The sequence below is a fragment of the Acanthopagrus latus genome, chromosome 11 (genome assembly GCF_904848185.1).
Source record: "Acanthopagrus latus isolate v.2019 chromosome 11, fAcaLat1.1, whole genome shotgun sequence".
Classification (NCBI taxonomy): Eukaryota; Metazoa; Chordata; class Actinopteri; order Spariformes; family Sparidae; genus Acanthopagrus; species Acanthopagrus latus.
Genome location: NC_051049.1, coordinates 25,419,634 through 25,435,995, shown reverse-complemented (window position 1 = coordinate 25,435,995; position 16,362 = coordinate 25,419,634). Strand labels below are relative to the sequence as shown.

At 39.8% G+C, this 16,362-nt stretch overlaps 1 protein-coding gene across 2 annotated transcripts in view; it reads right to left on the bottom strand.

Moving 5' to 3' along the window:
* The window catches only part of pik3ca (phosphatidylinositol-4,5-bisphosphate 3-kinase, catalytic subunit alpha), a 32,745-nt gene extending 17,265 nt beyond the window's left edge, over positions 1-15,480 (bottom strand). Inside the window, exons 1-14 of one of the 2 annotated variants that reach the window (XM_037113460.1) lie at positions 15,020-15,480; positions 14,543-14,610; positions 12,774-12,831; positions 10,134-10,241; positions 9,705-9,873; positions 9,166-9,292; positions 8,766-8,975; positions 8,248-8,342; positions 7,938-8,093; positions 6,273-6,518; positions 5,626-5,711; positions 4,687-4,792; positions 704-856; positions 377-511 (exon numbers count right to left, since the gene is read on the bottom strand). In XM_037113460.1, the coding sequence (XP_036969355.1) occupies positions 377-511; positions 704-856; positions 4,687-4,792; positions 5,626-5,711; positions 6,273-6,518; positions 7,938-8,093; positions 8,248-8,342; positions 8,766-8,975; positions 9,166-9,292; positions 9,705-9,873; positions 10,134-10,189 (1,539 nt within the window). In that variant the 5' untranslated portion in view covers positions 10,190-10,241; positions 12,774-12,831; positions 14,543-14,610; positions 15,020-15,480. The remainder of the gene's footprint in view (positions 1-376; positions 512-703; positions 857-4,686; positions 4,793-5,625; positions 5,712-6,272; positions 6,519-7,937; positions 8,094-8,247; positions 8,343-8,765; positions 8,976-9,165; positions 9,293-9,704; positions 9,874-10,133; positions 10,242-12,773; positions 12,832-14,542; positions 14,611-15,019) is intronic. The other variant, XM_037113459.1, reaches the window with a different exon arrangement.
* Between the last annotated feature and the right edge of the window lie 882 nt (positions 15,481-16,362).

Below are 16,362 nucleotides of genomic sequence, written 5' to 3'. Positions count from 1 at the left end.
AAATTAAAACTGTTTGTGCACTTTATTTTTCCATTTCTGTCGAGTCTGAATGAAGTGTGTTCAAAGATAAGTTAACGAGGCAGTCTAGCTTGTCTTAGCTCTGTGAAAGAGAGAAAAACTCAATTCAGGCGATATCTCAGTTAAACCAAGTAACGAATTCCCCACTCACATACGTCTCCCAGCTGAACCTACAGGGGACTATACCATTGATTAACTCTTGAGGTACAAAGTGGTGTAGCATGCTAACTTCAGAAGACATCTCTGCAGCACAACACAAGACTTCTTTGACACAGTGTCAAAATGTCTTTGTTTATTTGCATTGCGTTGATAATGATAATGTTGATAACTGTTTGGTGTCTGGGAACTAGGTTTTTACCTGTCCAGAGAGGTTGTAGTTAAACCCCAGTTCCCTTGAGATGGTCCAGTTGGCATGATCTTCCACTGCATTCATATCTGGATATTTGACTGAACTACTAAAGTGGTCAAACTCCAGCTCCAGGCATGGGGTTTCCTGGAAAGAAGAGAGATCAAGAGAAAATCATTGCATTGTGTAAATTAAAGTCTCTCATAATCCTGTTACGTTCTAATGACCATTTGTGGCACAGTCTCCAGATCAAACACAGCACATGCACTGCAAAAGAACATGTAAAATATTACTCTTTTTTTTTTTTACTTGTGAGGGCAAAATGCTGAATTTGAATACCTTGTTTGGGTTGGATCCAGTAACTCCTATGGGGTTGAGGAGGTCTTCAAGGCCGTGAGGGACAGGCCAGAGGTTCAGAGCCATCTTGTTGGCCACCAGAGTGTGAGTATAATCAAACATGTTGATGTTACCCCAAGCTAGTGGACAGTGCTCCTAAAGGGAGAGACAAAAAGCCGGTGAGTGTAAATGTAATTAGGTTTGATGTGAGAAGCGTCGTGGGATAAAATAGACACAAACACAGATGGTGCATAATTCTGAATCAAAGACAATTTTAACACCAACATAATCCGAGAGTCTTGGTGTAGAAGAATTTGATCTCACTACAGTGTCATTAAAGTCATTAATAAAGTATATATACACACAATACAACATGATACAACCCACTAATGCAATAGTTAATGATCATAAAAATAAGAGGGGCTCCAGACTAACTAGTACCAGCACAAAATGTAGGCAGCTACTCAAATTGAAATGCAAAGCAACAAATTACATTCTTTCAACATTAACTTTATTACTTATAAATCTTTTGGGCTGTAGCTCAGGGGAGGTAGAGCGGGTCGTCTAGTGATCAGAAGGTCGCTGGTTGGAATCCCAGCTCCTCCAGAGCTGAGATGCATGTCGAAGTGTCCTTGAGCAACATACTGAACCCCAAATTGCTTCTGATGCACCAAGTCCATTTACCATTTAAATAGACATTTACAGAAATATCAAATGTTTTTTGAAGACAAAACTCACAAAGGAGGTCGTGCTTTAAGAGTTTTCCCTTCACTCACTAGGACACAGGCTACATGTTTTGTACACAAGTATGGTGGGAAAGAGGACCTGCTTTGGTTTTAATACCTTTATTATTGCATGTTTTAGCCTACCATTCGATTCGTTTTGAAAATCACAGGGAGCACATTGGTGCTCCTTGCAACTAAATAGTTGCGATCTAGAAGTAAATGCACGGACAACACATCTGCAGGTTAACATTCACCGCTCAGTTTTTTGGTCCGCTCAGTGAAGCCAGACTCTTTTAATGTCTTTAAAACTTCTGAAATGCAGTTTTTTCTGGTGTCTTCCTGGAGTTTCTAACTTCAATACAATATTGTGAAGAAAATCCATATTCGATACCAGTGAAAGATTTTTATTCAAAGATATATATAACAAGGCTTGTGTAATGTGTGTTAGGAACAAGAGAATCTAAGTAAATTTACTTCTGGAGGAAGTCGGACTATGTGGGCATTACAGTGGTGCTTTCTGAGAGGAGACCGTAAAAAAACAGCTAGTGCTGCAGCAACTATACTACAAAAATGAATATTGAAACTCTTTCAAATATTCAACATATATATTTATGGATATTTCCATACTTTTGACAACAGCAGTCAGGGATGCTGGGTATTTCCCCATTCCTTAGGTTATGTTTTATTTTTGGTTAGGAGGAGATGCTCTTTGCCTGATGCTGTTTATTTGCCCTTAATGTGCTGCAGCACGCTGATACCCAAACAGATGTTAGTTTCAAGTATAAGGTTTTAAAAGGGCCTTACAGGTTTAAGTGGCTTAAAATTATGATGGCAAATTTTAACAACTTCTAATTGATTTTGATTGATTTTATAGGCCCTCTACAAGTTTAACAAGAAACCTGGTTACCATGCCAACACTCAGTCATCCTGAAAGTTTTTCTATACTGCTTGCAGAACATTCAGTTGTGAAACTGTGAATAGGAACTTTGGATAAGCGCTTGATGATGAGGTTATTGATTATGACACAAGGGAAAGACAAATCATCAAATAAAAAACAATTAAGTCTTTAAAGGTTAACTAACAATGTTAAACTTCAGCGCTCCCACAACCAAACTACCATATAAGCCTTCCCAAAAGCTGTGGAAATGTTTAAGATAAGATCTTAATCCGCAGAGAGAGTCTTCACTAAAGGGCAGCCATGGAACCAGGTGACAAAGGGCAACACTGTGAGTCAGACTGAGTTACAAGCAGACAGCCAGTCAAACTGCACCCTATTTATAGTGAGTGAGGGCACAAAAGGCTGCTGTGGAGAAGTGTTTATCTTTAATTCAACTGGGGCATGAAAGAGCATCCGCTAACCTGACCTCAACCTAGCATGGCGCGGGATGGGACAGGACTCACCACAGGTGTCTGTTACAATATCCATGTCTGGCATTCATTGATACAGTCCACACTCACACTCACACTCACACACACCTCACTCTCGTCTTTCCTTCCACCACAGAGCAATGAAAGAAAAATCAATCAGTGTGGGTGTCTGTTACAAGTTTCAGAGCCAATGCACAAAAGTACAGACAGGTTTACACCACATGGTGTCTAAACGTAACTAAAATGTACAGACAGTCATTCTTTTATAATTCTGATAGAAGTATTTCATATGAGTTGAAATTATACGACACAAATTGTTTTTTGATGAAATCAAAAAAACATTAATGTAGTAATATTCTAACTTTACAGCCCTAATTTTGAATTTGCATTATCAGAGCATGACATTTTTCTGTTCAAATACTTTGACATGACTTTTTAAGAGAACAATTAGCCTCTTATACAACATGCCATTAGTGTGCCTTGCAGTAAAGTGAAACATGTTCTAACATGAATGGAAAAGTCTCCTCTGCTGATTACGTTTCTGTTGATGTTTTCTGCCACCACAATGCCCATCGCTGATTAGTAATTAAACAGAACCAAAGACGATACCACAGCTCCCATTCACCTTGGACACATATATACTCAGACAGATTGACACATTGAGTAGGGTAGGTTCATGTGCCAATCCCAGCACACACATACGGAGAAAAGGTACCTACACATCCCTACAGGATGGGTAACCATTCCAGTGTTAAAAGATTTAGACACATGAAGGTCATCTGCACTCTGCTATCTTTAGATTGTGACAACTGTAGAACTACCATTCTATTTGTAATACAGAATATACTGCTATGATATTTGTACGATCACTTAGGCCAACCTTTATTCCTTAGCCTAACATGAGCTTATCCTCGTTTTTTGTTCCCTGTTATCTGTTTGTTTGTATTCTATAACAACTGTTGCATTATCAGTTAAACTATGGGACAAAGTATTTCACTTTACCATAATTTCTAACTAAGAATGTCCGCCTTTAGTTAACAATTACACATTGCTACCATGCCATTCAGCACCAGAAATTCACGTAATAATAAAAATAATAATAATGGATTGAATTTATATGGCGCTTTTCTAGATAGGGCTCTAACAGGGTTCCAGGTTCCATTCATTCACACACAGTCATACTGGTGGTGGTAAACTACGATAGTAGCCACAGCTGCCCTGGGGCAGACTGACGGAAGCATGGCTGCCGTTCAGCGCCAACGGCCCCTTCGACCACCACCTCAAACATACAGCAGCCATACACATTCACACGGGGCAAGGTGGGTGAAGTGTCTTTCCCAAGGACTCAACGACCATGACACAAGTGGCTGGAGCCACGGTTGCCACTTTAGGTTAAACTAATTATGATAATTATAGTTTTATTTACTTAGAAATTGAAATTACATATTGACATAATTTGCACCAAAACTAGCATCCGTTACTCATGTTAACAACACCAGTTAACTGTTCAGTTGAAGATGTTATGCAGCCACCCATCGTTTCTCCTGTTGTGGTCACGTTTTGTAGGATATTTTGCAGTGTTCATAATGCATAGCTCAAAGTCTGCCAGCCTTTAAAATATGTTATGGTTGCTGAAGAATGTCATTCGTGGTTTCAGATGGGTTGTATACACAGTATTTTTTCAGAAAACATTTAAACTTACATATTAAACTGTGCTCAATTTTGAATAGAGTAGTCTAAGTTTAAACTTAGTTTTCAGGAATATCCCTACTTCTAAATGCTAAAACAAAAATGGAACAGTGATATCTAAATGCCCGGTGAGACACCTCCTGTTTTGGTATGTTCAACTCCTTATCAACTTAATTTGCACTGTAAAGTCTGTTTCTTTCCTACCTCCTTGGCTCCCTTCCTGCCCTTGACAGAGCAGATGGAGAGGCAGAGTCTGGCAGCCCGGGGTATGTCTGGGATGTACATATCATAGGTGAGCCACTCATTCCACCTGGAGATAGAGAATGAAAGAGAAACAGAGATAACTGGGGCGTGCTTCCAGTAAAGGAAAACTGAATGCTCAGAAACAATATGGCACTTTCGCCAACAAAATTAAATTATAGATAAATGACAGAATTACCTTCATAAAAATACTGTTCTACGAGACATATACTTTATAGTATAGACCGTATTCATTCTACCGCACGAGGGGTTTAAGAGTGGAACAAGGCTTAGGTTCAACAGTAATGTAATACAGCAGTTTAGAGTTACTAGCCAACACTAAACTGTTAACTTTACCTCCTCCTGCCTTAGACAGCTTAAAGTAACTTAGCAGTCTAAATTGTCCAACCGACTATTAAGAGATAAATAATGAGAAAGTGCATTTAAGTAGTAGTTATTTCCATTATTATTTAACATAATTGATTTATTGCATTATATTCATTCTCATTTATTCTGCCTTTTTCTGTTTTTACTTTTCATTGTATAATGATTTTCTCTGACATTAACTATGTTAAAAAATCTCTACAAAAATAACTTCCATTGTTGATTAAAGAATGACTAAATCTATCATTTAATTATTATAAAATCATTCATTTACTATCATAAATGACAAGAAAAGAATATAAACCTTAAATTTAAGAAGCTGGCAACAGCAAATGTTTGACATTTTCAATTTAAAATGGACTGAAATATAAATGTTACCATCAAGTTGCTGGCGACTTATTTTCTTTCGACTGACTGATCGAATCATTAACTAACTAAGTATTATTACAAATAAGGTTGCTACAATCAAGGACTGCTGTTATAAATGAAAGGTTATTGTAATGACAGGTGTGCAGTTACCTGGGGTTAGAGCAGGGTACTCTCTGTGTGTTGACATTGTCACACATCTGTTCACCTCCATGGTAGATGCCCGTTCTCACATATATCTATAAGTGGACAAGAGAAGTAAAGTGCAAATGTGAAGTATGTTCACGTCGCATTGTTAAGAGACTGTCCTGTTGGACAACTTATCACAGAAGTACAAGATTAATAGCATGTAACAGCTGTCATATCAAATGATCATTACACTTTAGCGGCGTGCAGTCAGTCAAGACTGGTTTCATTTAAACAAATGATTCATGACAGCACACAAACATGAGCCACCAGAGCTGCTTTCTCTTGGTAAAGGTCTTTGAGTGTTTGTTTCCACAGGAAGTGGGAGAGTTAGAAGATAGGAGTCTGTGCAAAACACTGAAATAACAGACAACAAATATAGCTGCAGAATAAATCTTAATTACATCTAATTAAAACATTTTTATTAAGAATGTGCAAAAAACAAAAATAACACTAATTACATAATTTACTAAATGATTATTCCTCTCACTTTGACCAATTCTAGTCTCCTACCATCAATGTAGATTACTCTAATCTATTCTTACATTGATAGCAGGACACAAGGTACTCGTATATGACACTAGTATACTTCTACAGGCACTTTGCATCCCCACCTTGTCTATGTCCCGTATATTGACGTTAACATAGGTGGCACAAAGGATTCGTATTCGCAGAGTTCCATTGATGGTCCACAGCGACTTGGTAGCTGCCTCGCCATTCATATAGGACGTTGCCGTGGAGATGCGTCGAGAGTATGACGGCATGACAAAATTATCTGTAGGCAACTGGGTGTACAGGCTGTCCTTCGCCATTAGCATCAGGTTAGGCATCCTGCCCAGCATGATGCAACTACGGATATACTAGAGGGAAAGAGACACAGAGAGGGAATGACATAGAGGAGGACAGTTAGACTGAAAGTATTCAGAGCTGCTAGAGTTACACCGTGCATGAGAGTAACCAATGGTGCCAACTGGTCATCTTCCAGCAGCTGCGGAGTGACTGTAGAGCAAACAGTGACACTTTGTGCATCTTCTACTTGGATCTGGCTCACATGACATTTCTCAGATCACTGTACATGGGGAAATGGTTCCAGTGATGAATGAAAGTAATGAAAATGAATGTTGTGTTGACACATTATCACAATGTTTTAACAAATAACGAATTTGAAATGGATCAGGCCTTAGATAAATCCGTATCAGGATTTATCAAAAAGGCCTGGAGCAGACCTTAGCCCAATTCAGAGGATTATCAGCAAAGTTGCAGAAAATGTGGCGTAGTAATTTTTCATGTTTCATATTCTTCTTCCATCCAGCTAATGACATAGTTTGAAGGGTTTCTGGGGACACAGCACCAAAATATTCCTGCATTTTATTTTCTCTTTGAGTCATTAAGCACATTTTTAATCTTTTATACCTTTGAACAAAATGTATCAGTCCAGTGTGTACGATTTAGGAGAACTAAATGATAATGTTCAGGATTGTTTTTATTTGTGTATAATCATTTTCATGATCGGAATCGTTGTATTTCCATCATCTTAGAATAAGCCTTTTAGTTTCACAGATTGAGCAGCTCTTTTTTCCACTTCCTCAGTACATCAACTGATTATTGAAGGGATTTCTTATTTCCATCTCAACAGAGCTACCCACTTGAGTGGCGCACTTGTCTTCGATAGTGGTCATGAGCAGCTGTTAAGCCTTCTCCTCCCTGTCGCATCCTCCCTTCCTGCCTCCCTTTATTTAGTTACTTAAAAGCTTTTAATATGAATTCTCAAAATCACAAATTCTTTTGTTTTCCACCAGTAGTAACTTAATTCAACTACTGAAATAGCCAAAAGTCAAATTTATGATACGAGAGAAACTAAACTTCAAACCACAGAGGTACAGTTAGAAGGTACAACAGGACTGAGAGCTAAACACACAGAGACTTTTAAGAACGGGTTCCTCTTCAGTCTCCCACGCAAACATCAGTCTCACAATTGTAACACACGCTTGTTTGAGGGGGAGAAGGAGGTCGTCACTGGTTGGCCACGGCCAGACGTCACAGCAGCCCGCCTGGAGTCAGGCTGGGTGTGCTTTGGCCCCACTCTGGAGAGGGTTCATCTTGGGCGTGGCTCGGCACAGTTTAACTAATAATGGAAAAGCAAATCAGTGTGGTCCGGTTTAACTGGGCACCTCACTAGATGCCACTAAATATTGGACTTTTAAGATCTTAATGTTCAATTATTTTATTATTTCATGACCTGGGAATGTCCTGAACAGGTTTTTGCATGTGTCTCTTACCTTGTACTGGCTGATGGGGTACTTTTCCAGCAGGTACTCGTCACAGCCACAAACTTTGAGGATGTATTTACCCTGATACTCCTGAACACACATCTTGAGCTGCTCTGGGGACAGCAGCATGCTGCGTGTCTTCTTACGAATGGCTTCTGCTATCACCTTTAGGACGAGACACATGCAGACAGCCTACATTAGACTAGGGTATGGCCTATAGTGACACCCTTCAATTTCCTCATGTTGAGTAAAAAACCGACAGTGATGGATAGTTATGGCTCTTCACTGTTTTTTTTCCTTTGGTGCATTTTCAGCCCACCTGCTCAGGCACACAGTCGTGGTTGATCTTCAAAGTATACTTTTGTTTGTCGTTGTTTGGAGAAACAATCACCCAAATCACAACAATAATCTGACCTACAAAAGGAGATAGAAAGAAAAAGAGATTAAAATGGAGGCTGAGAAAAAAGAATCAATATATCTAATTTTACCGTGAGCAGCAACCAGGAAACAATAACCCACCTATAATCATTCTGAGGTCAGGGGGTTTTATGTATTGAGAACTGTGCTTCCTTTCTAAGTATTGTTTTAAAACAATAGCATCTTACTAATAGCACTTCAATCAATTCATTGACTGCTGAGCTCATTATTGTAGTTCCTATCCAATATGGAGGCTGACTAAGAGCAATTAAGTATTGATGCGTGGCTAAAACGTTCACTGCTTGTTCCCTGTTGGCCAAAAGACACATTTTCTATTTCCAAATATTCTTATTTTTCTCTTCTCCAATGATACTGATAGAATCCACACTGAACAGAAAGTAGACTAAAGCTGTTGCTTACCTTTGTCCAGTTTGCTATAGATGTGTTTGGGAAGTTCTTGTGTGGATTCTACGTTGGGTGGGTAAACATATAGTGCTCTACTGTGGGGCCCGCTGGCATCTCTCAGCTCCACAGAGTCTTTACAAACATTCAGGATGTTTCTCCTAAAGTCCTGAACCTCCGGGTCCTTCACAAGGTCAAATTCACACACAGGCATACCAATGGCAAAACCTGGCAAAACGGAAAGCAGTACCAGTAAGGCTTTGGGTCTTTTAAGACAGTTTTGTCTAGATTGGACCATTTAAAGACAGAAAAATAGTATGAACAAAAAACATATTTTTAAACTCACAAAAGTAGTCACAAAAAAACGGACCAAAGCTACAACTGAACCAGTTCTATCAAATGAGAAACAAACTCTCACCAATCTCTCTGTTGAGGATCTTTTCCTCTCTGTTGCCAACTGGTTCAATGACTTTGAGGAAGGGTTGGAAGAGTCGGAGGTCACACAGCCTCCGAGTTTCATCATAGAACTCCTCCCGCTCTGCTTCCTGCAGGCAGGGAAAAAACAGGGGCGTTGTTCAATCTATCCCACCTTCTTTTTTATGAGAGCAAAAGGTGTATTGATCTAAGAGCTGATGGTCTTCCTGCAGGTTGGACAACCAGGTGTGGTGTCTTCTGAAGCACAGGCAAGCATTTTCAAATGTATTACAAATTGGAGGCATGGTTTCCCCTGTCATTTTTGAGGGAGCAGGAACGCAGTGCCTTTATTTCAAGTACAGTATCTGATAAGTTTCAGAGACCTGTTTCTTTTTATTAAACCAGACTCCAGATTTTTTTTTGTTCATAAAGGTTATTAAACAGATGTCTGGGGTCGCTCCATCAAACCTTCATGAAAAAATATTTTGTTTTCCCATTCAGATGAACACCTCTGTCAGCTAGATATTAAAAATGAGATCTTACCTGCGTAACACTGACAAAGATGTAGGACGTCTCCTCCTGTAGGAGGTGATGGAGGGGATATTTCCTGGCTTCCTTGAACAGCTCATGTTTGATGGTGATGAGTGTGGCCTCACGGAGACACTCGAGGGTCAGAATCATCCCATTGGGCAGCAGGCAGTCCACCAGGATCCTGCAGCATCATTATACAATGTTGATGACAAACTGAATTAAGCAGTTTTCCCTTACTATCCCTTCTCTGAGCATTTAACACTGTCAAATGTTTCTTTATATTGAATAAGTAATGTATATATTAAATAATACAGTTACAACAATAACTACATATGAAATAATATTATTAATATTATTGTTTCACAAATATTAACAGGCTAAAATTTGCCAAGAGCAGGTGCACACTATGAAAAATACAAAAATCCAGTTTTTGTGTCATACCTGGGGGGCATCAAGTGGATGCCCCATAGCTCCCCTGAGGACGGCCTGGGAGGCATCTTCCTCTGTGTCTCCCAGCTCAGTCACACAGTTGCAGCTGCTGAGCACAACCTGAAAGATAACAGCACTTTCAAACAAGTTCTGACCCTCATTATGCAAAGGCTGAAACCCAGCTCAACTCTGCTCAACATCTCGTGGTTATACCTAAAAAAAATGTAGGTACAGTTCTTATTAAAATAAAGTGTATTAAACATAGTTTACCTGATGTATCTGTTCATACTTAGAATGCTGTTTTTATAGTAACTTAGTCAGAAACAGGGTTACTATCTAATACTGTTCATAGGTGCATGTGCTCCACTTTCAAGGTGACCCAATGGGTGCACATGAAACCACCTCACAATGCTGCCAAATGTTTATGTGCCGTGTGACTTTCCAAACAGCAAACTGCTTTCAATAATTGGAAACGTGTTTTTAAAAAGCTGCCCAATGACGAATCTGGTTGTTTTTAGCTCAAAATGACCTAAAGTACTGCCTTCTCCCTGTTTGAGGCTCAGCTGTGTTCACTGAGATAAAGAGAACAAGCATGTTCAGTCAACCACACAGCAGCAGCACTAAAACAAGAACAGTAACTGTTTTGAGGAGCATCTTACAAATAGGCTGCACTTATAGACCAGAAGGTGTTCGGTAAGTTGATTATATTTCATCAGAAAACATAACTTTAGTCACTCATTAAGTGGGTCATCACAGAGTCCAATCATGCACGGCCTCGAATGATGTGCATGTGTGTCTATGCATGTGCAAAACCAAAGACATATCTACTTGTGCCCAAAGTGAAAGCAATGGAAACACCTAAGAGGAAGTTGTAAACCTCTGTGGTGTTAGAAACTGAACTAAAAACTTATCTTACCACTCCCATCACACTGAACAATTAACTCAGGGCAGACGCAGACGAATAGTTTCCTTGTTGTCTCTAGAGAGAAAGTTATTTCGAACTCATCTTGTAAATAAAATGTCTATCTGGTCCAACAAGCTCAGACGAACTATAAAGATGAACTACATATCATTCCCTCATGTTTATGTATGATTTAAGTCTTGTTGCTTGTTCTGATCAACTGCCCCAACGGTGCTGTACTATCTCCATTAAGAGTGACATCAATTTATCAGTATGTCAAACTTCCATTTTATCACTCAACTAAAGAGGTCACTACCTTTTAGGGACTTCAGCTAGGTCATCTGATACTAACCTTAGAAAGGCCTTAATCACAAGTCTACTAAAATCTACTTGGTACTCCATTGTAATCTTCTCGTATTTATAGAGAAGTGACATCATCTTGTCACACCAAAGCCGGTTATTCAGCCATGGTTGTCAAGAGTAGAGAGGCCTTGACTGGTTTAACCTCAGACCACTGAATCACAACACTTTTCTTTTTTTCAGCAGTTCAGTAAAAAGCAAAGGGGAACTAAATGGCAATTCAGTCTGGCATCTCTATACAACAGGCCTTTTTTGTAGGTGGTCATTATTTTCTTTTAATGGATATTTTATCAGGCCAGCAGTTTAGCACATAAAGAGTAGCATGAACTTTAGAGCCACAAGGATTAATCGATTAGTCGTCAACTATTACATTTATTGCCAACTATTTTGATTATCAATAATGGCTTTTTCAGAAAAAGAGACAAAATTCTCAGATTTCAGCTTCTTAAATGTGAATATTTTATGGTTTCTCAAGTGTGTCATCTTGAGGTCTGGAGAACACCAAATATCTTTTATTGCCACACACAGAACTATATCTGTACCATGACTGATTATTAAAGACACATTAATTTAATTTGTGGAAACAATTTCAGCCAAACACTAGCTGTAGCTGTGATCTTACCAGTCAAAATTGGCACATTCAATTCCCTGTTATGGAGTACTAGGAAATAGCCGGGTCACGGGAGACTTCATTGTCACAACTATTTTGGACAGACTGCTCAGGTCCAACACTCTCAAACACAAAATCAACACAGTGACTCAACTGTGGATTGTGACACAGTGATGGGAAAGAATGCGTTTCTGTGGGCTCTCAGAAAATTACAACATGATGCCTTCAGCCAACTTATGGCCAAAAACACTTCCTGGGAATGCACTCAGGATAAGAAGAAATCCATGAATTATTACAATGATCTACCATATAATTTAATGCTGTGCAGGGAGTGTTCTGTCTGCATTGTACTGGCCCTGATTTGATAGTGTTAGCCGTCTAGACTATATTGTTTTAACATCCTCAGCACAACAAGATATTTGAGCTAAGAGAGCCAGTGAAACTGATCTAGAAGACAAACCACATTCCCTCAAAAACAACACAGTACTTGTACACAGCATGAACTTTGTGTTATCTTATTTTGACTGTGTCTTATACATCATAATGAGTCAAACTCATTTGAAGATAACATAGAAAAACTGTATTGAACCCATTAATGATTACTCCATTAATAATCAAACTGTTATGAGTTGTATGTGTTTAGCTTTCATATATTTTTACGGACAGATCAAGGAACTATGTGTGCATTCAGACAATATCCAATGGATCTTTTCAACTAGAAGTGGATAGCTAGTCTGTGAAAAAAAATCATGATTATAAAACAGTTTACAATTATAGCTACCTTTTTTTCCTTTTTTTACAATATCCCAGGCTCTTGCAGGAGTATAAGCACCCATTGCCTGTGGGTACCAGATCAGATGGAGAAGTTGAAACTAATGTTGTAAAAATAAATGAACAAATAGATAGATAAATAAATAAATAAATAAATAAATAAACAGACATATAGATTGATTTATTTTTTTTGAAAATGCTTCAATACCAATCTTTTGAGTATCTATACACAAATACTAAGGTGTGTCTCTTCGCTCTCCTGACAGCGAATTAATATCTGCATCCCTGTAGCGCCCAAATAGCCAAACGCCTCTGAATCTCCACCCACATCTCAGATCTTTTCAGTTATTTAAATGGATCTGGTGGTGTGCTCCTTTGGTCTGCTCCATTTCAGTTTGCCAGTGTGCCGCTGAACTTGGGTTTAAATGGAGTGTGATCGTTCAGCCAGTGGCAGCAACCATGTTAGGTGTCAGCTGACAGAGCAAACAACAATGTTGGCCTACAGGGCAAAATACGTGGTAGCTTTCCTAGCTGACAAATAACTGCCTGTTCACAAAATGAATGTATGTGCGCCTGAATGAATCAATATCCCTTTACTTGTTTGTGTTTGTGTGGTCATGCTAGGTGTACAAGCAAGTTTAACTGCTTGTACTTAGCGGGGCATCTGGCGTATGCACCACCTGACACACCTTTTAAGTGTTGCGCGGACTCACTGACAGTTGGTTCGCTGGTTGGAAAAGCAACCGAGCCATCCAAAGCTTTGTAGGCATGATTAAGAAAAGGGACATTCCTATTTTCTGCCAGTGACAGAGCAATGTCCACAAAAATAGCAACAAGCATATAGTAGGTGGGACTGACATAGCCGGCGGTCTTAAAAATCATCCACTGAAATGCCAGTTCTTAAATATGCTTATTTCTTGACTGCTCTAAAGTGAAACATTGATTTAGTCTGCTTACCAGGCTAGGAGCAATGGGAATCCACAAACTGAGCACCCACCAGGTAAGGGAAATTCTGAAGGAATAGAGCACCTGGGTGCATCCAAAACTGACAAACTTAAGCATCCAGGAGGATGAATGGATTGATTTCTACATGACATAGCAAGGTACAAGGAGTTGGAAAAAGAAAAAAAAAAGACGATAGGTCCCTGTGATTCTACTCTAAAAAACAATCCTCCAACCGCTGAAAAATTGCCCACCCAGTCAAAGTTGAGAGTTATGACTGTGACAAAAGTGAGAGAAGTGAGAAAGGAAACAACAGACTTCCCTTACAAAGGGGGGTAGCACTGAATATGTACGATGTATGTACAAGTAAAAACAGAAAACCCTGAGTTAGAACAAACCGCCCATTGAGCAGTCCTGCGATCTGTGACCCTGATCAGGATGCAGCTAAGCACATTAGGACAAAAGAGGAAGCTTCCTCACAACACAGGATGTGGGGAGTGGGGAAACATTGGCCTAGACACAAGCTCGCTTTGAATACTGAAACACAACTGCACGACTACATGTGTAGCTAGAGGCGACAGGTTGGGCGTGAGCAAACCCCAACACATGATAGAGTAGTGGTTAACACAAGGCTCGGCCAGTCGCACTGCATTACAACGTGGTTTTAAGAAACACTTGTGTAAACGTGATCGATTTTCAATTGCACGTTTACCACTTAAATAAGCTGTGAAATGTCAAGAGTGAGTCACAAGAAAGAGGACAGCGCTGGGTGTAAACATGTCTTTGCTGGGGAGTCAACAGCAGATAAAGATGGAGACAGGAATTTGTGAGGCATACCTAAGAGAGAGCCCTCCTAGTGTGATGATGGGACAGTTCCACCCTTCATGCTTCAATCCATCGTCAAGCTGAAATATGTGACGGGAGGAGAGAAATTAAAAACACAAACAACATCACACTCACACACGCCATCTATAGCGTGATTCCCACTGGCTAGCAGCTGGTTAGCTAACGGTGGGTGCTTGGGAATGACAGCTCAGAGATGAGTTACACAGCACTGTATGCTCTCGATATAATGACATATAGCGTTAATAATTATATAAAATAGACTGTCTTACCACGTCAGCTCTGCTTTAATCAAAAACATCTATTCCCACTCATGTCCACCAATTTGAGAATGGTTAACGTTAGCTAACTTAGCTCTCTTATACACTAGCTAAACGGCTAACGCTGAGCCTGTCATCCCCTTGTTGGAAGACACATCAACAAGCTATTTGTCTATTAAAGGGGACGAATATATCTAATTTAGAAGCTTACCCTTTTGAGTTGGCGTCAGCGCAGTGATGTGTTTGTGAATTCTGCTCCGAGAGGCTCCACCAGGCTAATGCCAGTTAGCCTTCCAGCTAGCCAACCCTTGCAGCTCCCTATGGCCGGCTGGTGGCTCCCGGTGCCGGGCAGGCTGCTATCTGACGTCTGACAGCCTCTGTGCCAGCCACCCGTGACAGCCGCTGTTACTCCACACCGACACTAGCGCATCTTCTCGCGTTGTGAACTGTGATGTGCGCAGTAAGATGAAATATGTCCAAAGTGTCCAGTCAGAAGGGCTCCAGCTGGGGATGTTGTGGTAGCGGCTGAGCGGCTGGTCGACTGGACAAGTTGCCTTGCTGCGGCACTGCAGCCACGCTGTCTGTCTGGGGCCCTCCTCCCTTCCTCCCACACACAAACACACGCGCGCGCGCAGACACACACACACACACACACACACACACACACGGTGAGTGAAACTGTGTGTGAATCATCGCTGTGATGTCTTCGTGGTATAACACATCGCCTCTCAGTTGTGTTTCAGACCACAACATCGTGTATTTTTTTTTAATTTTTTTTTTTTTATATCCGGTTGTTATTACAGGGCCTCAAACATCACAAATAGCTTTGTGCTGCTGTCACAGTGTTTGCGGGCGTGACGCTGCTCTCGCTAAGTAGCCCACAATCTGATGAGGTAGAGATAAGATGAGACGTTATTGATCCGCAGGGGGAGATATTCACTCTTTACAGCTGTGGTAGGCAGTAACTAAGTACATTAACTTGAATATTATGAGTACTTGGTGTAGGTGTATATACAAATATACTGTGTGTAATGTATTTAGTGTTGTATAAAGTACCCAAAAGTCATAAACATAAAGATATCATGTTAAGATATTACTTTGGTGAAAGGGAAAGCCCCCCACACAAATAGTACTTGAGTGAAAGTCTTAAAATATCAGATGTTAAATATACTTGAGTAACAAAAATATAATTCAAATTATGCACTATATTTTCATTGTTTACTGTGGGAGGCCCACCTATATAACCACCTGTCCAGTTAGCAGTCTTATATTCAGCATGTTTCTTATTATTTGAATGAGTGATCTGATTGTAGATAAAATGCCTTCGTTTAAAAATGCTCTCATTTGGCCCTGTTACAGCATGTAATCAGAAAAGTAACTAGTAATTAAGTTTTCCAATTAATGTAGTGAGTACAATGAAGTACAATAGTATCCTCCAAAATGTAGTGGAGTATGCAGTGGCAGATAATGGAAAAGTAACTTAAGGGTTCTGCAAGTGTTCAGAGAGGAGGGGAAACATAATAAACAACAACAACAACAACAACAACAACAACA